At 50.1% G+C, this 22,634-nt stretch overlaps 2 protein-coding genes across 6 annotated transcripts in view; one reads left to right on the forward strand and one right to left on the reverse strand.

The window, feature by feature from the left end:
• Nucleotides 1–3,408, reverse strand: part of NFKBIB (nuclear factor of kappa light polypeptide gene enhancer in B-cells inhibitor, beta) — an 18,701-nt gene extending 15,293 nt beyond the window's left edge. The window contains exon 1 of the mRNA XM_006774643.2: nucleotides 3,128–3,408. Within this exon, the coding sequence (XP_006774706.1) occupies nucleotides 3,128–3,306 (179 nt within the window). The 5' untranslated portion in view covers nucleotides 3,307–3,408. The remainder of the gene's footprint in view (nucleotides 1–3,127) is intronic.
• Nucleotides 3,409–3,931: 523 nt separating this feature from the next.
• On the forward strand, nucleotides 3,932–22,391 carry SIRT2 (sirtuin 2). Of its 5 annotated transcripts, XM_015571071.1 has the most exons (17): nucleotides 4,021–4,040; nucleotides 4,857–4,903; nucleotides 5,158–5,263; nucleotides 7,708–7,756; nucleotides 8,037–8,150; nucleotides 11,632–11,673; nucleotides 11,826–11,932; nucleotides 12,050–12,106; nucleotides 13,074–13,142; nucleotides 17,693–17,822; nucleotides 19,860–19,919; nucleotides 20,210–20,265; nucleotides 20,450–20,526; nucleotides 20,609–20,660; nucleotides 21,246–21,316; nucleotides 21,468–21,534; nucleotides 21,655–22,391. In XM_015571071.1, coding segments are annotated over exons 4-17 (1,059 nt in total). In that variant the 5' UTR covers nucleotides 4,021–4,040; nucleotides 4,857–4,903; nucleotides 5,158–5,263; nucleotides 7,708–7,755; the 3' UTR covers nucleotides 21,811–22,391. The 5 variants fall into 5 exon arrangements, with proteins under 5 accessions (XP_006774707.1, XP_006774709.1, XP_015426557.1 ...); XM_006774644.2 differs by lacking the exon at nucleotides 5,158–5,263 and having other exon boundaries at nucleotides 3,932–4,040; XM_006774646.2 differs by lacking the exon at nucleotides 4,857–4,903 and having other exon boundaries at nucleotides 3,951–4,040.
• Nucleotides 22,392–22,634: the final 243 nt, after the last annotated feature.

A 22,634-nucleotide genomic window follows, 5' to 3' on the forward strand; every position in this document is an offset into this window, starting at 1 on the left:
TGCTCAAAGCAGGAGCTGCCCCCTGGTGGTCAGTGTGCTCCCACAGGGGGAGCACCACTCAGCCAGAAGCCGGGCTCACGGCTGGCAAGCCCAGCGGTGGTGGTGGGAGCCTCTCCTGCCTCCTCAGCAGCGCTAAGGATGTCCGACTGCAGCTTAGGTCTGTTCCCCACTGGCAAGTGGACATCCCCCAAGGGCTCCTGGGCTGTCAGAGAGATGTCTGCCAGCTTAGGCCCAATCCCCCAGGGAGCGAGCCTAAGCCAGCAGGTGGTCATTTCCCGAGGGGTCCCAGACTGCAAGAGGGCACGGGCCGGGCTGAGGGACCTCCCCTCCCCCCTAGTGCACAAATTTTTGTGCACCGGGCCTCTAGTAACAATATAATAAACTTAAACATAGCTACTTCCATAAGTAAATGTAAATTATCTAAACATTCTAATTAAAAGGCAGACGCTGCCCAGCCTGCCTGGCTCAGGGTTGAGTGTGGACTTATGAACCAAGAGGTCACGGTTCCATTCCTGGTCAAGGTATATACCTGGGTTGACAGCTCAATTCCCAGTGTGGGATATGCAGGAGGCAGCAGATCAATGATTCTCTCTCATCACTGATGTATCTCTCTCTCTCTTCTCTCTCTTCCTCTTTGAAATCAATAAAAGTATATATTTTTAAATCTAATCTAATAATAAACAAAGATTGAAATTGACCATACCTTTGCTATGTCTCCCATTGTCTAATCAGTGAGATATGCAAATTAACCACCAACAAAGACGGCGGCTAATGTGCATACTGCAGGCAGATCCTGCTGCACCGCCCCAGTGCGGATCCGGGCCTGCTGTGTCTTGGGCTGGGTAGGCAGGGCGGGCGGCAGCACAATCTGAGTGGCAGCTCGCCCCAAGGCAGGATCCTGGCCTGCCGTGTCTTGGGCGGGGTGGGCGGGGTGGGCAGGGCGAGCGGCAGCATGATCCGTGAGAGGGCACAAGTTGGGCTGAGGGACCCCCCTTCCCTGCCAGTGCACAAGTTTTGTGCTCGGGCCTTCTAGTTAATAAATAAAAGGCAGACATTGTCACATTAACTTAAAAAAAGCAAAACCAAACTATATGCTGTCTATAAGAAACTCTTTAAATATAAATATTTAAAAATAGGTTAAGAATAAAAGGATGGCCCTGGCTGGGTTGGTAGGTTGGTTGGAATGTCGTCTGGTACACCAAAAGGTTACAAGTTCAATTCCCAGTCAGGGCACATACCTAGGTTTTGGGTTTGATCCCAGTCCAGGCGCATATGGGAGGCAACTGATAGATGTTTCTCTCTCTTTCTTTCTGCCTTCCTCTCTCTCTCAAATCAATATCCTTGGGTGAGGATTTTAAAAAGTAAAAATAAAAATATCAAAGGGTGGAATAAGGTGTAGCATGCTAACACCAGTCAGTCAAAAGAAAGCAGGAGGGAGTATTTTTTTAAAAAATATGTTTATTGATTTCAGAGAGGAAGGGAGAAGGGGAGAGAGAAACATCAATTTTAAGAGAAAATCTTTGATTGGCTGTCTCTTGTGTGCCCAACTCTGGGGATCAAACCCGAAACCCAGGCATGTGCCCTGACTGAGCCATACCAGCCAGGCAGGAGGGAGTATTTTAATTTCAAAGTAGATTTCAGAGCAAGGAATAGAGAGGGTTATTTCATAATGAGAAAGAGATCAATGAATCAAGAGGACAGAATTATAAACATTTGTGCCCTTGATAATAGTGTCCAATTACAAGCAGCAAAACCTGATAGAACTACAAGGAGAAAAAGACAAATCCACAATTCTTATTAGAGCTTTCAATAAGTTTCTCTCAATAATTGATAGAACAACTAGACAGCAATCATCATCCAGGACATAGTGGAATGGAACACTATACCCAACAACAGCAGAATATACATTCTTTTCAAGTGCACACAATATTCTGAACCATAAAACAAGTCTTAAAAATTTTAAAGGATTCAAGTCATACAAAGTCTATTACCAGTCTCCAATAGAATTAAATTAAAAATCAATAAAAGAAAGGTATCTGGAAGTCTTCCAAATATCTGGAAACTAAATAGCATACTTCTCAATAATCCACTGACCAAAGAAAAAATCAAAAGAGAAATTATAAAGTATATTGAATTTAATAAAAGTCAAAACACAACATATCAGAATTTGTGAGATACTGTTAAAGCGGTGCTTGAGGAAATTTACAGCACACAGCACCTATAATAGAGAAGAAGAAAGGTCTGAAATCAATGACCTCCTTAACAAACTAGAAAAATAAAAATAAATCAAACCCAAAGTAAGGGGAAAAAGGAAACAAAGTCAGAACAGAGATCAATAAAATAGAAAGCCAAAGAAATGAGAAAAGTAATGAAGCCAACTGGGTTCTTTGACAGAAGATCAATGTTTATTGAGTGCCACCTATGGGTCAGGTTCTGTTCAGTCGCTGAGGATATGGCAGAAAACAACACACAAAAACCCCAGGTACAATCCCTCACTGGGGCTTTTCCAACATTGTTTTTTTTCTTTTGTTCTACCCTTTTACCGGGAATGCCCTCCCCAGATAATCTGCTTGTCTCATTATCCTCCTTTATTTTTCCCAAAGAACTTGCTTGGCATTCCATTTTTCTGTCTTTTTCATTTTTTGTCTTTCTTTTCTTTCTCTCTCTTACTTTGTGTCTTTCTGTGCCTTTTTCCTCTCTCCCTCTTTTTTTCTTCCTTAACAAATTTTCTCTTTGAATGTGAGATGTGAAGATTAGTGCTCAGAAGGTGGAACCTTAATCAAAGGTCAAGTAATTATTTCGGAAATCAAGGTTTAATGCCCATATATCAGGAGCGAAGAATCAAAAATCACAAATATTTGAGGAGGTTAGAGGTCAGGAGGTACCTGCCTGAGCTACTAATAAAGGTCTCAGGCTGGGGTCAGGAAGATCAAGTCTAGTTTTGGGATCACTGGAAAGGCATGTGGAATTCTGAGAACCAGTGTTCAATAAAGGTCAGAAATTATGGGTTAGGATCATTTGGGTAGGCAACTGGCTTTACAAAAGACTAGGACTTGTGGGTTAGAGGTCAGGAAGTCAAGCATCAGAAGTCAGATTTAGAAGCGAGGGCAGCCTAAGATTCACTCACGTGTCCCCATCCTCGGTTACGTAGCCAAAGACCAGGGGCGCCCACGACAGCCCCGGGCCCAGCTCCGCGCCCAATCCCGGTCCTCCGGGGGCTGCTGCATCTGGACCCAGAGAGCCCAGGCCACTGTCGCACCACTCGTCGGCATCCGCAGCTTTCCCCAAGCACGCGACCCCGGCCATGGCCCCCCAAGTCTCAGGGGCCCGGTGGCCCCGGGCCAGTCGCTGGGCTCTGCCTGGAGTTCTGGCGCTTCCGCCCTGCCGGGAATTCCCCAACACTCCCCCCTGATCCATCCAATCAGAGTAGGCCAAATCGCTCTCGCTCCGCCCCCATATCACTCCATGGCCAATCAGAGTTTTCATGTAGACTACGCTCTCTACCGGTTCCCACATTTTCCAGGCGCCCTTTATCAACATGGCTACCTATCAGCGCAGGGCACTTTGGGACTCGTAGTCAGGACCTCGCTTGTTTATTCTTTTTATTATTTTTGTTGTTGTTGTTGTTGTTGGTTGTTAATTCTTACCCAAGAATACTTTTCCATTGATTTTTAGAGAGAATGAAAGAGAGAGGGAAAGACAGAGAAGATAGCGATATGAGAGAAACACATTGATTGGTTGTCTCCTGCACAGGGCCTGGCTGGGGGAACTGCCCTTGACCGGAATAGAACCTGGGACCCTCCGGTCTGCAGGCCCAGGCTCTATCCACCGAACCAAACCGGCTAGGGCTCATTTGTTTATTCTTACCTAAAAGGGCGCGCCGGAGGTTGTGAGAAAGCCTGTATGCGGCCTCGCTGGCTGCTGGGAGTTGTAGTCCTCTGTCTTATCTCTGTCCCTACTGTTTCCGGTGCCGTCACGGGGCCGAGCAGTCGGTGACAGCCCCGAGGGCCCCCGCCCCACGCTCATGGCCGAGCCGGACCGTGAGTCGGGGCCTTGGTGGGAGGGTCGGGCAGGGTCACTCCGGGGCCTGCCTGAGATCTGCAGGCCCCGGGGCCGAGGGCGGGCGAGGTGGGGCAGGAGATAGGGGCTGTGTGGGGAGGAGTGGGGTTCTGGGAGCCGTTGCTAAGTTATCCCTATGGTTGGTGGGTTTCTGGGTCGCGAGCTTTTAAGGGTCCGTTTGCTTTGTCTTCCAAGTTTAGCAAAGAGGGACCTTGGTTGCCAAGGACCCTCTTTGCTAAAGACTTAGGTTGTTGCTGTCCCGGTTGCTAAGGGTACCTGGTTGTTAGGGGGGACTGTAAGATGCTAGGGGACTCCTGGTGTTCCCTCCTATCTCTTCCCTCTAGTTCCTGTGCCCCTCCTAAACAAACCATCCCCACCGCACCTCCTCTCACTTCCAGTCGGAGTATCTCTTACCTTTTCTCTTCCTTTCTAAACTTACCACTGTCTGTAAACCTAACCCTCCCCTAGCGCGCCCCCCCCACACACACACACACTATTATGTCCGTCCTGATTCCTCCTTGTGTCCTCCATGCCCTGAGTCCTTTACTTTCTCCTCCCTATACTAAGCCTTCATGTCTCAGCCCCTTTGTCCCTCACTAACCACCTCTCCTCCCAGCACTCTCCACTCTGCTTTTCCCCACCCTCTCCCTCTCTCTAGTGCATTTTTACCTCCACCCCCATACACCAGTACAACTAGTTTGGTGGGTCTTCTTGCCCCGGCCCCCTGCTTGAAGCCCTTCATAACTCCTTAACCATTCCCCCCACTGTAACCACATCTGCTCCCCCTCCTCCCCCAGCCTCTGACCCTCTGGAGACCCAGGCAGGGAAGGTGCAGGAGGCTCAGGTGAGATGGGGAAAGGGTGGAGGGAAGGAGAAAGATGGACTTGTTCCCAAACCCCACTCCCCGGGGGCGGGGGGGCGGGGAGACAGAAGGGAGAGTTACCCCAGGGCCCTCAGCTCACAGCCCCAGTCCCTCGCCCCCACCTCCCAGTTCAGCTTCCTGGGGAATAGTGGATTCTGAGGGCTATCGGAGTGTGCAGCCTCAACCCCAAGCCTGCCCTCCTGAACTTTTCTCTTTCCTTGCTCCCCACCCCCCAGTCCCTTCTGAACCTCATTTATGCTGCTCCTGGAAGAGACAGGCATTCAACTTGGTCCCTGAACTCATGGATCTCATGGACAAGTGACTAGAAAATGACCCTACAGGGTGATTATGAAAATAGCTCAGGGCATTGTGGGAGCCCAGAGGGAACTTTGCGGGGTCAGATATTCCAGTCAGTCCCTTCTCTGGAGGAATCCACAGGCTGGTCTAGGAGTCAGATTGAGGTAAACACATTTGCAGTATGTGACTAGTGACTGAAATTTCTTAGGCAGGGTGAGAAATGGTGTTCCACACAGAGGGTGCAGCTAGTACAGAGACCTGGGAGCCTGGAAGAGTATTATACGTTTAGTGGATGGTGACTGGGGGTGGGCAGCTAATTGTATGCATGGCCGACATTTATTGAATACTTCAGCGGGGCACTCTGCTTAGTGCTTTATGGGCATCATCTCATTTCATCTTCCCAGCATTCCTGGGGGAGTCAAGGCCTATTATGGCCATTTTACAGAAGAGGAATTTGAGGCATGGTTGTTAAGTATCCTGTTCTCTGTCTCTCAGCCAGAAGAGCTGGGAAGGGTTTGCAAGCCACAGCACGCTCACATTGCCTTCCAGATGCTTCGGTGAGAGCTAGACACAGAGGCCTGAAAGCCCTGAGAACACCTCTAGGTCCCACATGCTGGGCAGGGCCCTTGAGTCCTTCCACCGGAGCCTCACTGTCTGCAGCCTGAAAGAATGCCAGACTCCCACCCCCACCCCCAGCAGCTAAATTGCTGCAAGTTGTAGGCAGTGCAGGAGCTGTGATTAGAGCACCTCACAGGCACACGGCAGAGGAAACACCAGAGGAAATGCAAGCGGCAGAGGAAGCACAAGCGCTTCCTGTCAGGCCAGGGCTTCTCCCTCGCCTGGCTCCCAAAGTAGGGCCATTGTCAGAGAAAGGGGTTTAATGTTAAAAAGGATCCTCAGTCTCAGAGAGAGAGATCCGAGGGCTTAAATTACAGCATTGTCCATAATGGGGCAAAACTGGAAACAGCCCAAGTGACTCAGTAGACAGGTTAAGTGAACTATGGGGTCTCCTTACAATGCAACACTATGCAGCTGCTTAAAAGAATGAGGTGGGTCTGTAGTATCTTGTTCTGCAGAAGATGCAGGGTGCAGCATTGTGCTATGATATGACCAAGCTCTGAGAAAATGATGAGTTTCATATTCGGAGTGATAGGGGAAAGGGGTTTTTTGCAGGAGAGTGAGTTGGTCAGAATTGTTTTTACCAGTGCCACTGCAGGGCCCAGCCTGGTCTAGCACACAGGTCTTCCTCCGTTCAGTGGTGGATAGTGCTGGAGCTCCTGCCGGGTGCCAGACCCTATTCTCGGTGCTAGACATCCAGTAGTGAACATGAAAAACCCCTGCCTTGTGGAGCTGACGACATGGTGGACCTTGTAGATGTTGGTGATGAGATTATTAGACTGGAGACACCAAAGAGAAGGGCTTGTGAAGTGGAGGGGAGTGGGCCAGCCCAGACAGGCCATCACACGGAGGGTAGAGGGTAGATCAGAGGTGGAGACTGAGGCTGGGAGTCTAGTTAGGAGGCTGGGACAGAGCCCCCAAGGGAAGAGGACAGACTGAAGAGGGAACACATTATGGCAGGAGGGCAGGAGAGGAAGGATGGATGCATCTGGCAAACTGGGAGATGGAGGCCACACTGAGATGGGGCCCAGGAGGAGGAGCATGTTTGGGGAAGATGCTGAGGCCAGTGTGGGACACAGTGGGAGTGAGGAGCCTTGGGTCCCTTAAAGGCAGGCATCCCGGACGCCATGGGAACCTTGGATCAGAGAGGTGGCATCATCAGTGACTGGACCAAGGCCATTGGCATGAATGAGGCAGGTATCCCAGGCAAGGTGGAGAGAGAAAGCAGGCAGGGCCCAGGATCTGCAATTTGGGAGCCTGGCTAAGGGGAGGGGTCGATAAGGAAATGGAGGGTTGGAAAGGCAGTAACTGGGGTTTTCAGAAGGAGGGCTGATGACCAGAGGGTGAGGACTGAAGTGTTTTCACTGGCGTTATTACATTATTATGGAGTGACTTTGGTGAGGAGGGCTGGGAGGGGGGCGGCAGGTGCATGTTACAGAAGACAAGAAGGGATGCAAGGGGAGAATGTGGATTTGGCACATGAAATAGCAATAGTCAGAGCTTCCTGAGCACTTACCCCACTGGGTGCTGTCTAAGCTCCTCACATAGATGAACTCATTTCATCTCACAATAGCCCACTGAGGTAGCTGCCCTCTGACATCCATCTCCAAGATGAGGAGCTCTGAGACTCAGAAAAGCAAAGTCACTCATATGAGATTACACTCCTTGGGAGAGGCAGGCCGTGTCCCCAACGCAGGCACCCTGACCCAGAGCCCACACACTGGCCCCCAGAGCTGTCCCTCCACCACGGCCCCTCACTTCCTTGGGCCCACATCCCAGCCCAGAGCCTTTCCCAAAACCGGGGTGTCACCCCACCCCCCACTTCTAATCCCACTTCTTGGGCCTGGCCACCTTACCCCCACCCCTTTCAGGACTCAGATTCAGACACTGAGGGAGGAGCAGCTGGTGGAGAAGCAGAGAGTGAGTATCTTCCTTAGGAGCCTCGTTCTGCGGGGGCTGAGGTGGGAGGGCTTAGGGGAGGGGTCTGGGTGATACCCCTCACCTCCATCAGGGATGACATTCAGGTATGTAATAATGGGTGCAGTGCCAATGCCTGGCGCCCCCCGCCCCCCCGGCTGGATCCAGCATGGACCCTTGAGTTGTGGGAAGGCAGGGGGATCCCTGGGCTGGGGCAGGGTTGCTCTGGACCTCTGTGCACCCAGGCTGAGTGCCCACTACTGTCTCTCTTCTTTTTGGCCAGTGGACTTCCTGCGAAATTTATTCTCCCAGACGTTGGGCCTGGGCACCCAGAAGGAGCGTTTGCTGGACAACCTAACCCTGGAAGGGGTGGCCCACTACATGCTGAGTGAGCGCTGTAAGTCCTTCCCCACCTGCACTGGGTCACTCCCCCCTCCTGGCCCCAAGTGATTTCTCAGCCCCCGGCTACTTGAACTATTCACAACTGTTGTCTGCAAGTAACAAGAAACCCAATTCAAACTGGTTTATACCAAAAAAGGAGTCTGTTCAACCCTTAACTAAAATCCAGCTTGAAGCATGGCCTGGTTCAGGGGCTTCCATGTTGTCAAACATCGTAACCCTCTCTGGCGCCAGTTTCTTCTGTGTTGGGGGGAAGGTAGCTCCTGGCAGCTCCAAATACAAGTTCTACCAGCCTCACAGCTCCCACTGAAGAGAGCATCTTTCTCCCAAAAGATCAGAGATTGGCTTCAGTTGGTGCAGGTTGGGTCACGTTCTTACACCAAACTAATCACTGTGTCTCTGATTGGCCAGACCTGGGTCACATCTCCATTGCTGAACTAATGACTGCACTCTGATTAGCCAGGCCTGTTTGATAGAATGAAGATGATAATAGTATTTCCTTATAGAGTTATTAGGGGTTGAAAAAAAAGTTAATAAAAATGTAAATGCCTGGGCTAGGACATGGAGCATAGCAAGAACTGTGTGTTCCCTATGATTATTAATTATTACAGAAAGCTTCTTTCAGCTGTGGTGTGTAGGTGCCTCTTTACTGGGTCACCATGTAGTTTATATTTCTTGCTGTGAGTTGAGGTCACCCGAGTCTGAGAAACCAAGCCCTCAGCAGTTCTCAACTAGAACAATCAACCCTTTGAGGGTCCTGAACAGACCTTTGTTGAGGAGATCTTCTCCAGTTTCCTTGTCTTCCAGCTGCTGCCAGCTCCCTTCTCGGGTAGCCAGGCTGCCACCCTGAGCCTCCCTCTCCTGGGCAGGCCAGGCAGCTGGCTATAGCCAGCTACTGGCTCGGGTGGGTGGGTGGGCAGTGGCTACAGTGTTCCTCCATCTTCCTGCACCTGGATTTTAGGATAATGGGCCTATGAGGGGATAATAATAAATAATAACAATTAATTGAGTCCTCGCTATTTGCTGAGTGCTGAGCCAGGCACTTGACGGGCTTCCTCTCATTTGATTTTCACATCATTATACCTGGGAGGTCATTACAGGAGTAATCTGGACAGAGGAGGAAACTTAGGCACAGAGAGGCTGGGACTTGGTGCAGGGTTACACACTAGTTAGAGGCAGAGTCAAGACTCAACCCCAGCCCTATGAATCCAGAGCACAGGCTCCTTCCCCCCGTTGCCCTCCTTTGGACAGGATACACTAGAGGTGCCTGGTTCACAGGGCTTCACTTGTGTCTGTCCATCAGCTGATGGGCAGATGCCAGAGCTGCATGGCAGGGCTGCCTGCCAGCCAGCAGCAAAAGAGGCAACTGGGCTATTGTGAAATGATTCGACCCCTGCCGTCTTCCTATCTTCTGAAAGCTGGTAAATATAGGGGAACAAAGTGCTTTTGGTATACAAATCATGGGTCTCAAGAAATACAATTGACTCAAGAATAATAGCAAACATATACACAGTTGACCCTTGAACAACACAGGTTTGAAATGCATGGGTCCACATATCAGATTTTTCTCAATAAATACTATATATGTATTTCCTCTTCCTTATGATTTTCTTAATAATTTTCTTTTCTCTAGCATACTTTATTATAAGAATCCAGTATATAATGCATGTAGCATACAAATATATATTAATTGACTCTTTATGTTATAGGTAAGGATTCCAGTCAACAGAAGGCTGTTAGTAGTTAAGTTTTAGGGGAGTCAAAAGTTATACACGGATTTTCAACATGTTAGGGTGGGAGTGGGGTCATCTCTATTAAACCCCCACATTGTTCAAGGGTCAACTGTATAGTGTTTGCCCAGTGCTGGGCACAGATCTAAGTTTTACAAGAATAAATTCAGCCCTAGTCGGTTTGGCTCAGTGGATAGAGTGTCGGCCTGTGGACTGAAAGGTACCAGGTTCGATTCCGGCCAAGGGCACATGCCTGGATTGCAGGCTTGATCTCCAGTAAGGGCTGTGCAGAAGGCAGTCAATCAATGATTCTCTCTCATCATTGGTGTTTCTATCTCTTCCTCCCTCTCCCTTCCTCTCTTAAATCAATAAAGAAACATATTTTTTTTTTAAAAAAAGAATAAATTCATTCTCTCAACAGCCCTGTGAAGTCAGTACTGAAATTATGCCCATTTAACAGCAGGAAACTGAAGACAGAGTAGGGATCTGAACTGAGACGCCCTGATGGTGAGCAGGAGAACCAGGATTTGAATCTGTTATCCACTCTCCTGTTCATTAGGTCTGAGAGTGGCAAATCTTTGGTCTTCGCCTGAAAATTGCCAGACTAATGTGTGTTTGATTACAGAGAAAAGAAATGTGTATAATATGCTAGAAATAGGTGGATTCAGGATTGTGTCCAAAAGATGAGGTCCTGCCAGAGATTTTTACAATAACCAGTAACTCTTCTGGGGGAAACCCTCAACCCTAGCCTCCTCATTAAGACCTAGTTTTAGCCCTGACTGGTTTGGCTCAGCGGATAGAACATCAGCCTGCAGACTAAAGGGTCCCAGGTTTGATTCTGGTCGAGGGTACATGCCTGGGTTGCAGGCTCAATCCCCAGTAGGGGGTGTACAGAAGACAGCCAATCAATGATTCTCTCTCATCAATGATGCTTCTATCTCTCTCTCCCTCTCCCTTCCTTTCTGAAATATATATAATTTTTTTTTAAAGATCTAGTTTTATCTCACCCAGTTGGTGTGGTTCAGTGATTGACCATTGACCCATGAATCAGGAGGTCACCATTTGATTCCCGGTCAGGGTAGATGCCTGGGTTGCAGGCTCGATCCCAATGCAGTGATTCTCAACCTTCCTAATGCCACGACCCTTTAATACAGTTCCTCATGTTGTGGTGACCCCCAATTTCATTGTTACAAATTGAACATAAATTAAAGCATAGTGATTAATCACAAAAACAATATGTAATTATATATGTGTTTTCCAATGGTCTCAACCCTGTGAAAGCGGTTGAGAACCGCTGCAATAGGGGATGTGTAGGAAGCAACCAATGAATGTTTCTCATTGATGTTTCTATCTCTCTATCTTTCTCCCTTCCTCTCTCTAAAATCAATAAAAACATATATTTAGAAAAAATCTAGGTGTGTCTAGGTCTAGTTAGGGGCGGAAGCTTCTCTACAAGTGGCCTTTTCTCGACTAAGTTGGTATAATTTCAAACAGTAGATTCTTTGTCCCCATACTGGCTCTTCCACCAATCAACTGTGTGACTGCTTCCCCTCTCTGAGCCTTGGTTTCCTCATCTGTAAAGTGGGATATTAACACCACCTGCCTCGAGGTGGCTGGGAGGACCATTCATGCATCTGCAATGTTTGCCCCAGGGCCTGGGACCAAGTGAACAGTGTCAAGGGCTGTGATAGATGGTGTTATTTTGGGGCCAAGCAAACCATGTCATATGATGCATAAACTTTCTTCCAGGTCGCAGGGTCATTTGTTTGGTGGGAGCTGGAATCTCCACGTGTAAGTGCCCCCTCCCCCTGTTTTGGGGAAGCCCCTTCCAGGGGCGAGCGGGGAGAGAGGGAGCCATGTCTAGGCCCTCACTTGGAAGAGTCACTGTGGTATAGATGGGGCCCAGGTCCCTGATGGATTGCTCCCTGCCCCTCCTCCCCCAGCCGCGGGCATCCCTGACTTCCGCTCCCCATCCACCGGCCTCTATGCCAACCTGCAGAAGTACCATCTTCCCTATCCTGAGGCCATCTTTGAGATTGGCTACTTCAAGGTATGTGCAGGGAGGAATGTTTGCAATGATGGGAATAGGGGATGGAATGGGGTCATCTGCTCTCATGTCACCGGGGGCGTCTGGGTGCCCACCTGCCTTTCACTTTCTCTTCCACAGAAACATCCAGAGCCCTTCTTTGCCCTCGCCAAGGAACTCTATCCTGGGCAATTCAAGGTGAGCTTTTTCCCCCCCAATATATTTTATTGATTTTTTACAGAGAGGAAGGGAGAAGGAGAGAGAGTTAGAAACATCGATCAGCTGCCTCCTGAACACTCCCTAATGGGGATGTACCAAGGTACATGCCCTTGACCGGAATCAAACCTGGGACCTTTTAGTCCACAGGTTGACGCTCTATCCACTGAGCCAAATTGGTCAGGGCAAGTTGAGCTCTTTCTTGCCAGGGAGAACAGCAAAGGCTGGTGGACAGCAGGCATGGGAAGGGCCACTTGGACAAATATAAACTGGTCATTAAATACATGGGCTCTGGCTCCTGATCCCTCATTTCCCGCTCTTTTTTGTTGTTGTTAATTTTTACCTGAAGATATTTTTTTCCATTGACTTTTAGAGAGAGGAGAAGGGACGGGGAGAGACGGAGATAAACATTGATGTGAGAGAAACACATTGATTGGTTGCCTCTCACACAAGCCCTGACCAGGGCTGGGGATTGAGCCAGAAACTGAGGTATGTGCCCTTGACCTGAATTGAACCCGGGACCCTGCAGTCCACAGGCCAAGGCTCTATCCACTAAGCCAAACCAGCTAGGGCTCCCTGCTCTTTTGACCTTGAGCCTCAGTTTTTCCATTTGTAAAATGAAGCTGATAATATCATATGAAAAGGGTTGTTGTGAGGCTTAAATGAGTTAACAATATGTACAAAAGCCCAGTCTCTGGAGACAGGCTGCTTTTGTACAAACCCCAACTCTAAACTTGGCAGCTGTGCGACTTTGGCAAGATAATCAGCTTCCATGTGCTTCAGTTTCCTCATCTGTGAAATGGGGATAGGGATGGCCTGTGCCTCACAGGGTCGATGTGATGATTCCATGAGGTAAAACAGGCACAGTGCCCAGAACAGTGAGCGGCAGGTGGCGCTGTGGGGAGCCTTCTCTGTTCCTGTCATCATTGTTATGATTGCTCCTCTCCAGCCGACCCTGTGTCACTACTTCATCCGCCTGCTGAAGGAGAAAGGGCTGCTCCGGCGCTGCTATACGCAGGTAGGCAGGCCCGTGGGCATCCTGGGAGAGAGAGGGCGGCTGCCTGTGACCTGGTGCCTCAGCGGTAAGAGCTCGGGCCCCTGTGCTTTGTCCTGTGACCTGCAGTGAGCCATTTCCCCTCTCAGCCTCAGTTTGCCCTTCTGTAAAGCAGAGGCCAGAACAGCTACACATTCTCAGGCCTGTGGTGACATGGCAGTGAACTCCTCTTCTCTGAGCCATCCCACATGTACTGAGAAAGGACCTGGTGCCTTAGGGGAGGGGACACCATTTACACCGTAGATTTCATAGATTTTCCAGCAGATGATACCAGAATGACTGGATCTAACAAAATCCGTACACTATGTCAGTATCCTAATGGGCAGATGTAGTGTCTTAAGAAAGGGTCATCTTTTTATAATTTGCACAAAAGCCTCATATGTGGTATGCGTTCCTGGCTCATACATGTCAGGTGCTGAGCCTAGGGCCTCAGCCTGGGGTACTCAGGCAAAGATGGCTCACCTTGTTGGCTCCTGGACTTCTGGGATCTCACACCCCTAGCAGTAAAAAATGTTTATGCCTCTACCTTTGTTTTTTGGTTATGTATTGAAATTACATGATATCATGCATGCTATAAATTATACTCTACCTCAGAACCCCAAATTGTAAAATAGAGAACACATGAATATAAATAGGTATTCTACTATTTCCTTCCTGCACCTGGCAATTTGGAGCCCGCAGCCTCAGAAACTGCCACCAGGGGGAGGATGAATTCTTTGTAGGCCCAGATTTTTCAAATGGAGTGCAGGTGCTCCTGCCAGAGCTGGTAGTGTGATGGGGTAGGGGACAGTCACCTCCTAGGAGTAGCCCAGGCTCAAGATAAACCTGACCTTTCTTCCCAGAGGGGCAGCTTTATCCAGGATGTGGCTCAGGCATGATACAGTGGCTCATCTGAGCCAGTGCCCTCCGTGCATGATTTCATGGACTCCTCACCTTGCCCTTGCTGGCATCCCTGTTCGTTAGCTTCTGTCACAAAGGTTTACTGAGTATCAGCCGAGTGCCAGGCCCTGCTGGCAGCAAACAGAGCAGACTCCCTGCCCTGCTGAAGCTGACGTTAATGTGGGGAGAGACCATGGACAAGATGCCTAAGTAGCTTATGTGCTGTGGCAGGTGAGAGTTCTGTGGAGTAGGTTTAAGCAGAAAGGGATATCTGAACCTCTGTGTGTGGAGGGTGGAGTGTTGTTGTAATCAAGGTATCAGGAAGGCCTCACTGAGACATTTAAACAACGACCTAAGGGAAGGAACCATGAGATTATTTTGGGGGACTGCGTTCCAGGCAAGGGAACAGCCAGTGCAAGATCCTGCGGGAGACCGAATTTGATGTGTTCAAGAAGCTGGATCTAAGTAAGCGAAGAGGACAGTGGTAGGAGAGAATGGAGGAGATGAGGTCAGGGAGGTGACAGGGGCAGACCTTACGGGGCCTCAGGCCTGAGCAAGATGATGCCACAGGAGGGCTCTGAGCAAAGCAGGGATGAGATCAGGTGTCCCTCTGGCTGCCTGTAGGAGCTAGACCAGGGGTGGGCAAACTTTTTTACTCGAGGGCCACAATGGGTTCTTAAACTGGATCCGCGGGCCGGCACAAAAGCATGGATGGCGTGTTTGTGTGAACTAATATAAATTCAAAGTAAACGTCATTACATAAAAGGGTACGGGCTTTTTTTTTTTTTTTAGTTTATTCATTTCAAACATGCCGGATCCGGCCCGCGGGCCGTAGTTTGCCCACGGCTGAGCTAGTCTATGGGCGCAGAGACCAGGGAGGAGGCTGCTGTGATGGTTTAAGCAGGAGACGATGGAGGCTGGGCCAGGGTGGGGGCTGTCAAGGGGAGAAGGGGCAGGTTATGAATCCAGTTTAAAGCTTGAACCAGCAGGACTTGTTGATGGATTTGATGTGAAATGATTCATGAGAGAGAGGAGTCAAGGATGACTGGACAGCTCTCAGCCTGGGCACCTGCTGCTTTTTACTGAGATGGTGGGAGGTTGTGGGGGTGGGGGCTGAAGAGGAGTTTGCTTTGAGGCCTATTGAGGTTGAGATGCCACGTGGAGATGTGGACAGATGGTTGGACACAGGAGTCTAGACTCAAGCCAGAGGGGCAGCGTATAAACAATGTTTAAACTCACCAGACAGGATGAGATCACAGGGTTCCAGCATGAGAAGCCCAGGCCCAGGACAAAGTGCCCATCAGAGCTGCTCAGCGGGCTCACTTCCCAGCTCTGCAGAGGCAAACGTGCCTGCCCTTGACCGTGAAAGTATGGCAGCTGCCTCCTACTTTTACACGAGAGCCAACATGAACACATTCTGGGGTCAAAGGGTACTCTGCAGGCATTCCCCCTCCAGTTGCAATATTTAATGCATGAAATTTAACTATGTATAATATTCAAACTGGCATACTACCTAAAATAGATAAAGGTGGGGAAAAAATCTTTCCATTCTCACATTTCATGAAACCATTTTTTTCAAACTTAACACCCTCTTCCTTGATCTCAGCCACTATTTGAGTCACTGACCCAGTTTCCTGGAACACATTGTCTTCACTTCTTTCTGAATTGTGGTGACGCAGCAATTCTGACGCGACATATGCAGTTTTAATCTAAAGGCACAAGTATCCACTCAAATGTGAGAACAATTGCCCTGTTCACCTAAGTCACTTGATCATCACAGCAACACATTCTTTGAAATATTGGCATTTGCACTATACATAGGGTTTGGACTTGTCTTTCTTTCTTTTCAACCAACTTATTTGCCTGTTTATTTCTCTTTCTCTGGGCAGCTAAAAGAAGGAAATCCTTTGTCAGCACAATTCATTGGTCTCCCGCCTCAGCTCGCATTTTGGTAATGCACAGCCTTACTTGTGCATTATTTTTATTATAAGTATTTATTTAAGTCAAACATATGATGGAAGCAAGATCTCAAATGTTCCCTGAACTTAGCTTTCTTTCACCTCACCCCTTGTCTGAAAGACTCTTCCGTACCCTCACCCACATAGCAGCTTCATGCCTTTTAAAAGCTGTCAATGGCGATATGTCTAACAGGGACACAATGTTTTAAAACAAAACGGGAACCAAGGTTTAAAAATCAGATTTCAGGTGAAAACCCTAAAAATTGGGAAGCGCTGCATCCTGGGTGGCCTTCTCAGGGAGAATGGCTGGCTGGAGTTGAGTAGCCACTGCCCACTCTGGGAACTGCTCACACTTGCCCAGGGCACACCCCGCCATGGCCGGTTTCCTGCCGGCACCGGGGCCACTCGGCAGTTGCTGAGTATCATCTCAAGTTCAGTGCTTGTCCTTTGGGACAGAATCTCCTTGGGCCATATCGCCCAGCCCCCAGCTCCCCTCCCTGCAGGCCACTGATGTGGGCTCCTTCGCGTGTCTCATTCTGTGGCAAGCAGATACACAAATTCAAATATATTTTTTTCACATCCTGTACACACTGCCTTTGTGCTTTTTTGCCTTTTAACATAGTGGCGAGATCATTTCCTATCCGTACATACAGGTTGGCCTCATTCTTTGTTTTTGTTTCTTGATTCACATGGCGTCAAAGAATAACAGGCATTCAGGCAGTTCTACACGCTATTGAGTTATCTGCGCACACACTGCTTATGTACAAGGGAGTCAATAGTAGGCTGAATCAAGTAACAAAGGCAAACTAGGATTCCCAGGGGAGAGGGGGAGGGAGAAAGCTGCAGAGAATCTGGGAACAGTGACTCTTGTCTGCATGTTCTGGGGGTAAGCTGATTTCTGGCAGGGAGGGGAGAGTGCAGTTGGGGCCATCTGCCCTTGAAAGGACCCTTTCCGTTGTCCATGGCATCTCCAGGAAACCTTGTCGTTTCAGCGGTGGGCCACACGTGACGGGCCGTCCCTGTAACATCTGCCAGTGTCCTCGGTCGGCACCGGCCTCACGGGCAAACGAAAACTGCTCCAGAGAGGCTGCGTGTTGAGAGAAAAATGAGAGCACAAATGTGTATGTGGGAGAGAATATCCTTGTTTGGTGAATAAGGAAAGTTTCTTTGTCTTAAAGGAATACAGTTAAGATTCTATCGTGAAACAGACCTGTCAGAAACCTGGCTGCTAAATAGGGAAAGTGTGATTAAAACCACAAAGCCCCCCTGAGTTTTTTATTTCTACTGCTGCTTGGCCAGGGCTGCCGCACACCGCTGTGCAGTTTGGGTGCCACATCGGAGGGGGTCCTTTTACAATGGGAACATTGTACATCATTTCAACAGATTTCTAGTAGGCGGCACTAAAGTATGTGGTTCCGACAAAACAAATGATCTGAAAAATGGAAGCAAAGTGGCCTGAATTTGCAGAGAAATGCCGTATGGGCTGGTGGTGGCCATGGGCCTGGGCTCATACACCTTTGAGTTTGGACCCGTGCCTATGAGCATCCATGACTTTTACCCTTTCAGTGGCACCATAAGAATAAACAGAATTTTTTAGACACACCCTGCATTCTCTTCGCTACAACTCCCTGCTCCGTCTTCTGCTCCTGACCCTCTTTCCTCTCTCTCTCCCTCCAGAACATAGACACCCTGGAGCGAGTGGCAGGGCTGGAGCCTGAGGACTTAGTGGAGGCCCATGGCACCTTCTACACGTCCCACTGCATCAGCCCCCTCTGCCGGAAGGAGTATACACTCAGCTGGATGAAAGGTGAGGGGCTGGAGGTCATCCCTAAGGGCAGGCCTTCCGCCCACTGTCTGCTGCTCAGCTCCAGGGACAGGGCCTTCCCCAGTGGGCACCTGTTCTGCCCTGCACAGCTCTGTGGCTCTTTTTAGTAGATAATGGCAGCCTCCAAAGATTTGACGTGACAGTGAGGTTCATTGCTCCACCACTACCTCACAGCCAGGTTATGATGGCTGCAAGCTCCAGATCCAGGTCAGCTGCACACAGAGAGAGGTAGCAGAGGCCCCCAAATGGTTATACAGCCTCTTTCATGATGTCATGAAACCCTAGCTCTTTGCCCTTTGAGGGGCTCTGACCTTAGTGTACCTGCTGTGCTCATCAAGGCAGCTGGAACTAAGTTCTCAGGAGAGCAGAGCTGTCCGATAGAGCTTTCTGAGATGAGGGAAACCTCCCATCTCTGCACTGTCCGGTATGGCAGCCGCTGGCTTCACTGAAATGTGGCTAGTGGGACCAAGGAACTCAATTTTAAATGTAAAAAGCCATATCTGCTATGATGACCATATGGGACAGCACTTGTACGAGAAACACATGACTCAGTTAGCCCATGAATTCAAGCGAGCAGAATCTATGGAGTGTGAAGCCAAACACAGGCCTGGTCAGGGTTGAAGGCTGGGGCTGCCCCTAGGGGTGCAGACTACAGGGCTTGCTAAGTCATAGACCCCATTTATGTTAGGGCAGAGTGTCCAAAAACAGGGGGGAAATTTTTCAGCCAACCCACATTTCTTGAATACAGCAAGAGCCTATTTCTGACATCCACTGTGTGAATTAAGAAGTCACTTACGAAGAAATGAATGTGAGGTGTGAGGAATCATGGGAGCTAAGAATGAAGAAAAGGCAAAAAAAAAAAAAAAAGAAGAAGTCACTTATTTCACCCATGAAAACCCATTTCTGACATTCTTTATGCTAACTTCACAAAGCCTCTGGTGTCCATAGGAGATAAGGACACTTGTATTAGGGCCTCTGGATAAGATACCAGCTGACCATCCTTCGAGTGAGGAGGCCTGAACAGCCCAGCTACGCGCAGCTGGGGATGATGTACAGTTAACATTACCCCATTATGTTCACTTACAGCAATATCTCATGCAGCACCCACAAAATAGGATACTGTCAATGCAGAAATGTTTTAAAATAAATGACAGACATTAAAACACTTCTCTATTTGTCAAAGAAATGAATGGTTGAATGAATGAGCTAGGATTCTATGGATTGCAAGTGACAGAATGCTTTTCAAGTTTTCTTAATCAATAAGCAATAAGGAGACAGACCAGTGTGGCTCAGTGGTGAGTGGCGACCTATGAACCCAGAGGTTGCTGGCTCGATTCCCAGCCAGGGCACATGCCTGCGTTGTGAGCTCAATCCCCACTGCGAGGTGTGCAGGAGGCAACTAATCAATGATTCTCTCTCATCATTGATGCTTCTGTGTCTCTCCCCCTCCCTCTCTGAAATCAATAAAAATATACTAAAAATAATAATAATAAGCAATCAGGAGCATGATAGTCACGGTATGGCGTGTGGGGGTGTCAGGCACAGAACCCAAGTCTGCCTAAAGGTTTCTCCCCATCCCAGGATCATCTGTGTATTCTTCCCTCTCGTTCTGCCACAGGCCTGGAACCCCCAGGCCTCTCTGACCCAGGAGGAAATAGGGCTGCCCTCAAAGACCCACAGACAGAACTTCACTCTTGACTCCAGTTTCCCCAGGTTGGGAGTTGGGGAGTCCAGTGGCCCCTGTTAGCAGCAAGTGTCTGCTCATTTGTTGACTCTCATTCAGTAGCTAAGCCTGTTGCTGGGAGCCACCCTTGGACTCCTGGGGCATGGGGGAGGACAGGGGCGGTTCTCTGAGAAGGGGGTCCCTTCTGAGCAGGGCAGATACCCAGGAGGGTCCCTGGTGACCGAGGTGTGTTTGCGTGGACAGTGAAGAAAGGGGCAGGGGAGGCGGCAGGGCAGGCTGCAGCCCCAGCCCAGAGCCTCTCACCTCCTTCTCCCCTTCCCTTTCTCCACACCCAGAGAAGATCTTCTCCGAGGTGACGCCCAAGTGTGAGAACTGTCAGAGCGTGGTGAAGCCTGGTGAGCCTTGGGGCCAGGGACCAACCGAGGGAGATTTGGACTGCCCCAAATGTAATGCCGACTTGGAAGCACCCCACCCCACTAACCCCTTCCCCCGAAGGCCACAGTCGCCATCCACCCACCTCTGGTCACCTTCTCTCCAGGGAGAGGGCTCTGTACCCTGGCCTGTCCCTGCTGCTCGGCACCCCCCACCCAGCCCTGAGGTCTGCTCCTTCCTGTACTCTGCCTCCCCTTGTTCACTGTCTTTTTCTGTCCTGTGTTGTCTGTCTGTCCATCCGTTTCCACCTCAGATATCGTGTTCTTTGGTGAGAACCTCCCAGCGCGTTTCTTCTCCTGCATTCAGTCAGTAAGTGTCTCCATCACCGCTCTGTGCTCAGCCCATGTGGGGACAGCCTGGACCCTGCCCTGGGGAGGGTCACTTCCTCAGCTAGCTGTTTGTGGGCTTGCAGTGGGGACTGGGGTGGGGAGGGAGGGGCTCAGCCTCAGCTGAGGGTGGGGCCCTCATGGCCATGGCCGCTCCCCCTTCACAGGACTTCCTGAACGTGGACCTGCTCATCATCATGGGCACCTCCCTGCAGGTGCAGCCCTTTGCATCCCTCATCGGCAAGTAGGTTGGGGTTTGGGCTCGGGGGTGCTGGGGATAGGGGAGCCAGGACAGGTCCTCACTACTCAGCTCGCCATCCTCCCAGGGCACCTCTCTCTACCCCACGCCTGCTCATCAACAAGGAAAAATCTGGCCAGGTGAGTTGGCTTTTATTCACATCTTCTCGTTCTTCCCTGCCTGCTTGATCCTCACATGGGTCCCCATTTCTTCCCACTGGCTGCTCGGAATGATGGGATGGGTCTCTAGGGAACCCAATAGTTCAGACTCCTCAGCTCCGGACCAGGGATTCCAGAATCCAGAAGGATCAAGTTCTGGGCTGCCCTGACTCTAAAATTCCACAGGCTCTGGGTCATTCAGAGCCCTTTTGAGCAAGTGACATAACCCCAACTCAAAGCAACTGAAGCCAAAACACTTCCTGGGACTGAAGAGTCAGGGCAGCGGGAGCCGGGGCCTTCTCAGTGTCATCAGGGTCACCAGGGGCTTCCTCTTGGAGAGTAATGTTTCTTCCAACAGACAAAACATGCCATGTGCCAGACGCTGCTGTAAGCGTTTTCCCTGGGTTAACCCACTGACAGTACAACCCTCGGTGTGAGTTCGATGATCATCCCCACTACAGATAAGGAAACTGAGATTCCGAGAGGCCAGGTCACTTAAGCGAAGTCACAGAGCTGGGGTGCAAACCCAGTGCTCTTATCTCTCCCCATACCCCCTCTTCGCTGCAGACTGACCCCTTCCTGGGAATGATGATGGGCCTTGGGGGAGGCATGGACTTTGACTCCAAGAAGGCCTACAGGTAAGGCCTGGATCTGCTGTGGGGAATGGAGCCTGCGAGGGACAGGTCCAAGGTGGGCGTGGGGAGGGGGGGGCATGAAGGCACACAAACAGGGCAGAGCTAGCAGGGGCCTGGGGCAAGCCTGGGAGATCTGATTCTCACTCAACCACAGGGATGTGGCCTGGCTGGGTGACTGTGACCAGGGCTGCCTGGCTCTTGCTGACCTCCTCGGATGGAAGGTGAGGAGCCTGGGCCACCCCAGCCCTCCCTGAGCCCAGTCTCTGGACCCCTGCCCCATGGGTCCTCTGACCCCATGAGGCATGGTGACCTCTGACCCCTGGAAACATTGTCCCCTGCAGAAGGAGCTAGAAGACCTTGTCCGGAAGGAGCATGCCAGCATTGATGCTCAGTCAGCGTTGGGGAGCCCCAACCCCACCACTTCAGCTTCCCCCAGGAAGTCCCCACCTGCCCCCAAGGAGGAGGCCAGGACCACGGAGGGGGAGAAACCCCAGTGACACCTGCGCCTCCCAGGCAGGATACCCAGTTCCTTTGGGGCAGTTGAGCCCCAACCAGCCCTGGTCCTCCCTAACTTTGCAGCTTTTGTCTGGGGAGCTCAGAGCATTCCCTCAGTCTCATAACCACCCCCTCCTAAAACGGGTCCCAGCCCCCCTGACCCTGGCAGATCTCTAACATCCCCTGGGGGCTGAGGCATGAGCCACCCATCTCTAACAGCCGGAGCCTCTAGCCACCCCAGGGGCAAGGATCAACCTTCCCTAATGCCTAACTGCTCCCGGGAGACCAAGGAGCCTCCAAATTTCTAACTGTCCCAGGACAGAGCCATAGAGCCCACATACTTTCAACTGCTCCCAGGGGCCTGTGGCCAAGTAGACAAAATTTAACCTACCCTGCAGGACTGGAGGCCCTCCAAACATAACTCATCAAATGGGGGGATTTGAGCCTGCAGACCTCCCACCTCTCTGCCTTCAATTCCTAAGGTGGGTGCTGGGCTGCCTTCACTCAGGACCCAATTCCCATGCGGAATGAGCAGATGATGTTGCCTATTGGAGACAAATTAAAAACAAAAAACTAACCATCAGCTGTCTGGCCTCGCTGTTCCTTTCTGTGGGCTCGCAGGGAAGCAGCTGAGGGAGGGGGTGAGAGCTTGGGCCACTTAAGGAAACCAAGACATCTACAGGCTCTTGTGAGAAATAGAACAAGGGGTGCCAGAGAGGCTCCTACTCCTGCCTTCCCATCATCGGGATCCTTCTTCCAAAGCCCTCTTATCTGAGGCCTAAGGCCCCAGAAAGAGGCAAGAAGTCAATTTCAGATCCCCCCCAGC

Source organism: Myotis davidii, unplaced genomic scaffold (genome assembly GCF_000327345.1).
Source record: "Myotis davidii unplaced genomic scaffold, ASM32734v1 scaffold1608, whole genome shotgun sequence".
Taxonomy (NCBI): Eukaryota; Metazoa; Chordata; class Mammalia; order Chiroptera; family Vespertilionidae; genus Myotis; species Myotis davidii.

Excerpts from the sequence above, each read along its gene's own strand:
- SIRT2 (XM_015571069.1), top strand. The coding sequence starts at position 5,680 with ATGGTTGTTAAGTATCCTGTTCTCTGTCTCTCAGCCAGAAGAGCTGGG. Across the intron at positions 12,107-13,073 it reads TCTATCCTGGGCAATTCAAG|CCGACCCTGTGTCACTACTT; the intron begins GTGAGCTTTTTC and ends GCTCCTCTCCAG. Across the intron at positions 17,823-19,859 it reads TACACTCAGCTGGATGAAAG|AGAAGATCTTCTCCGAGGTG; the intron begins GTGAGGGGCTGG and ends CTCCACACCCAG.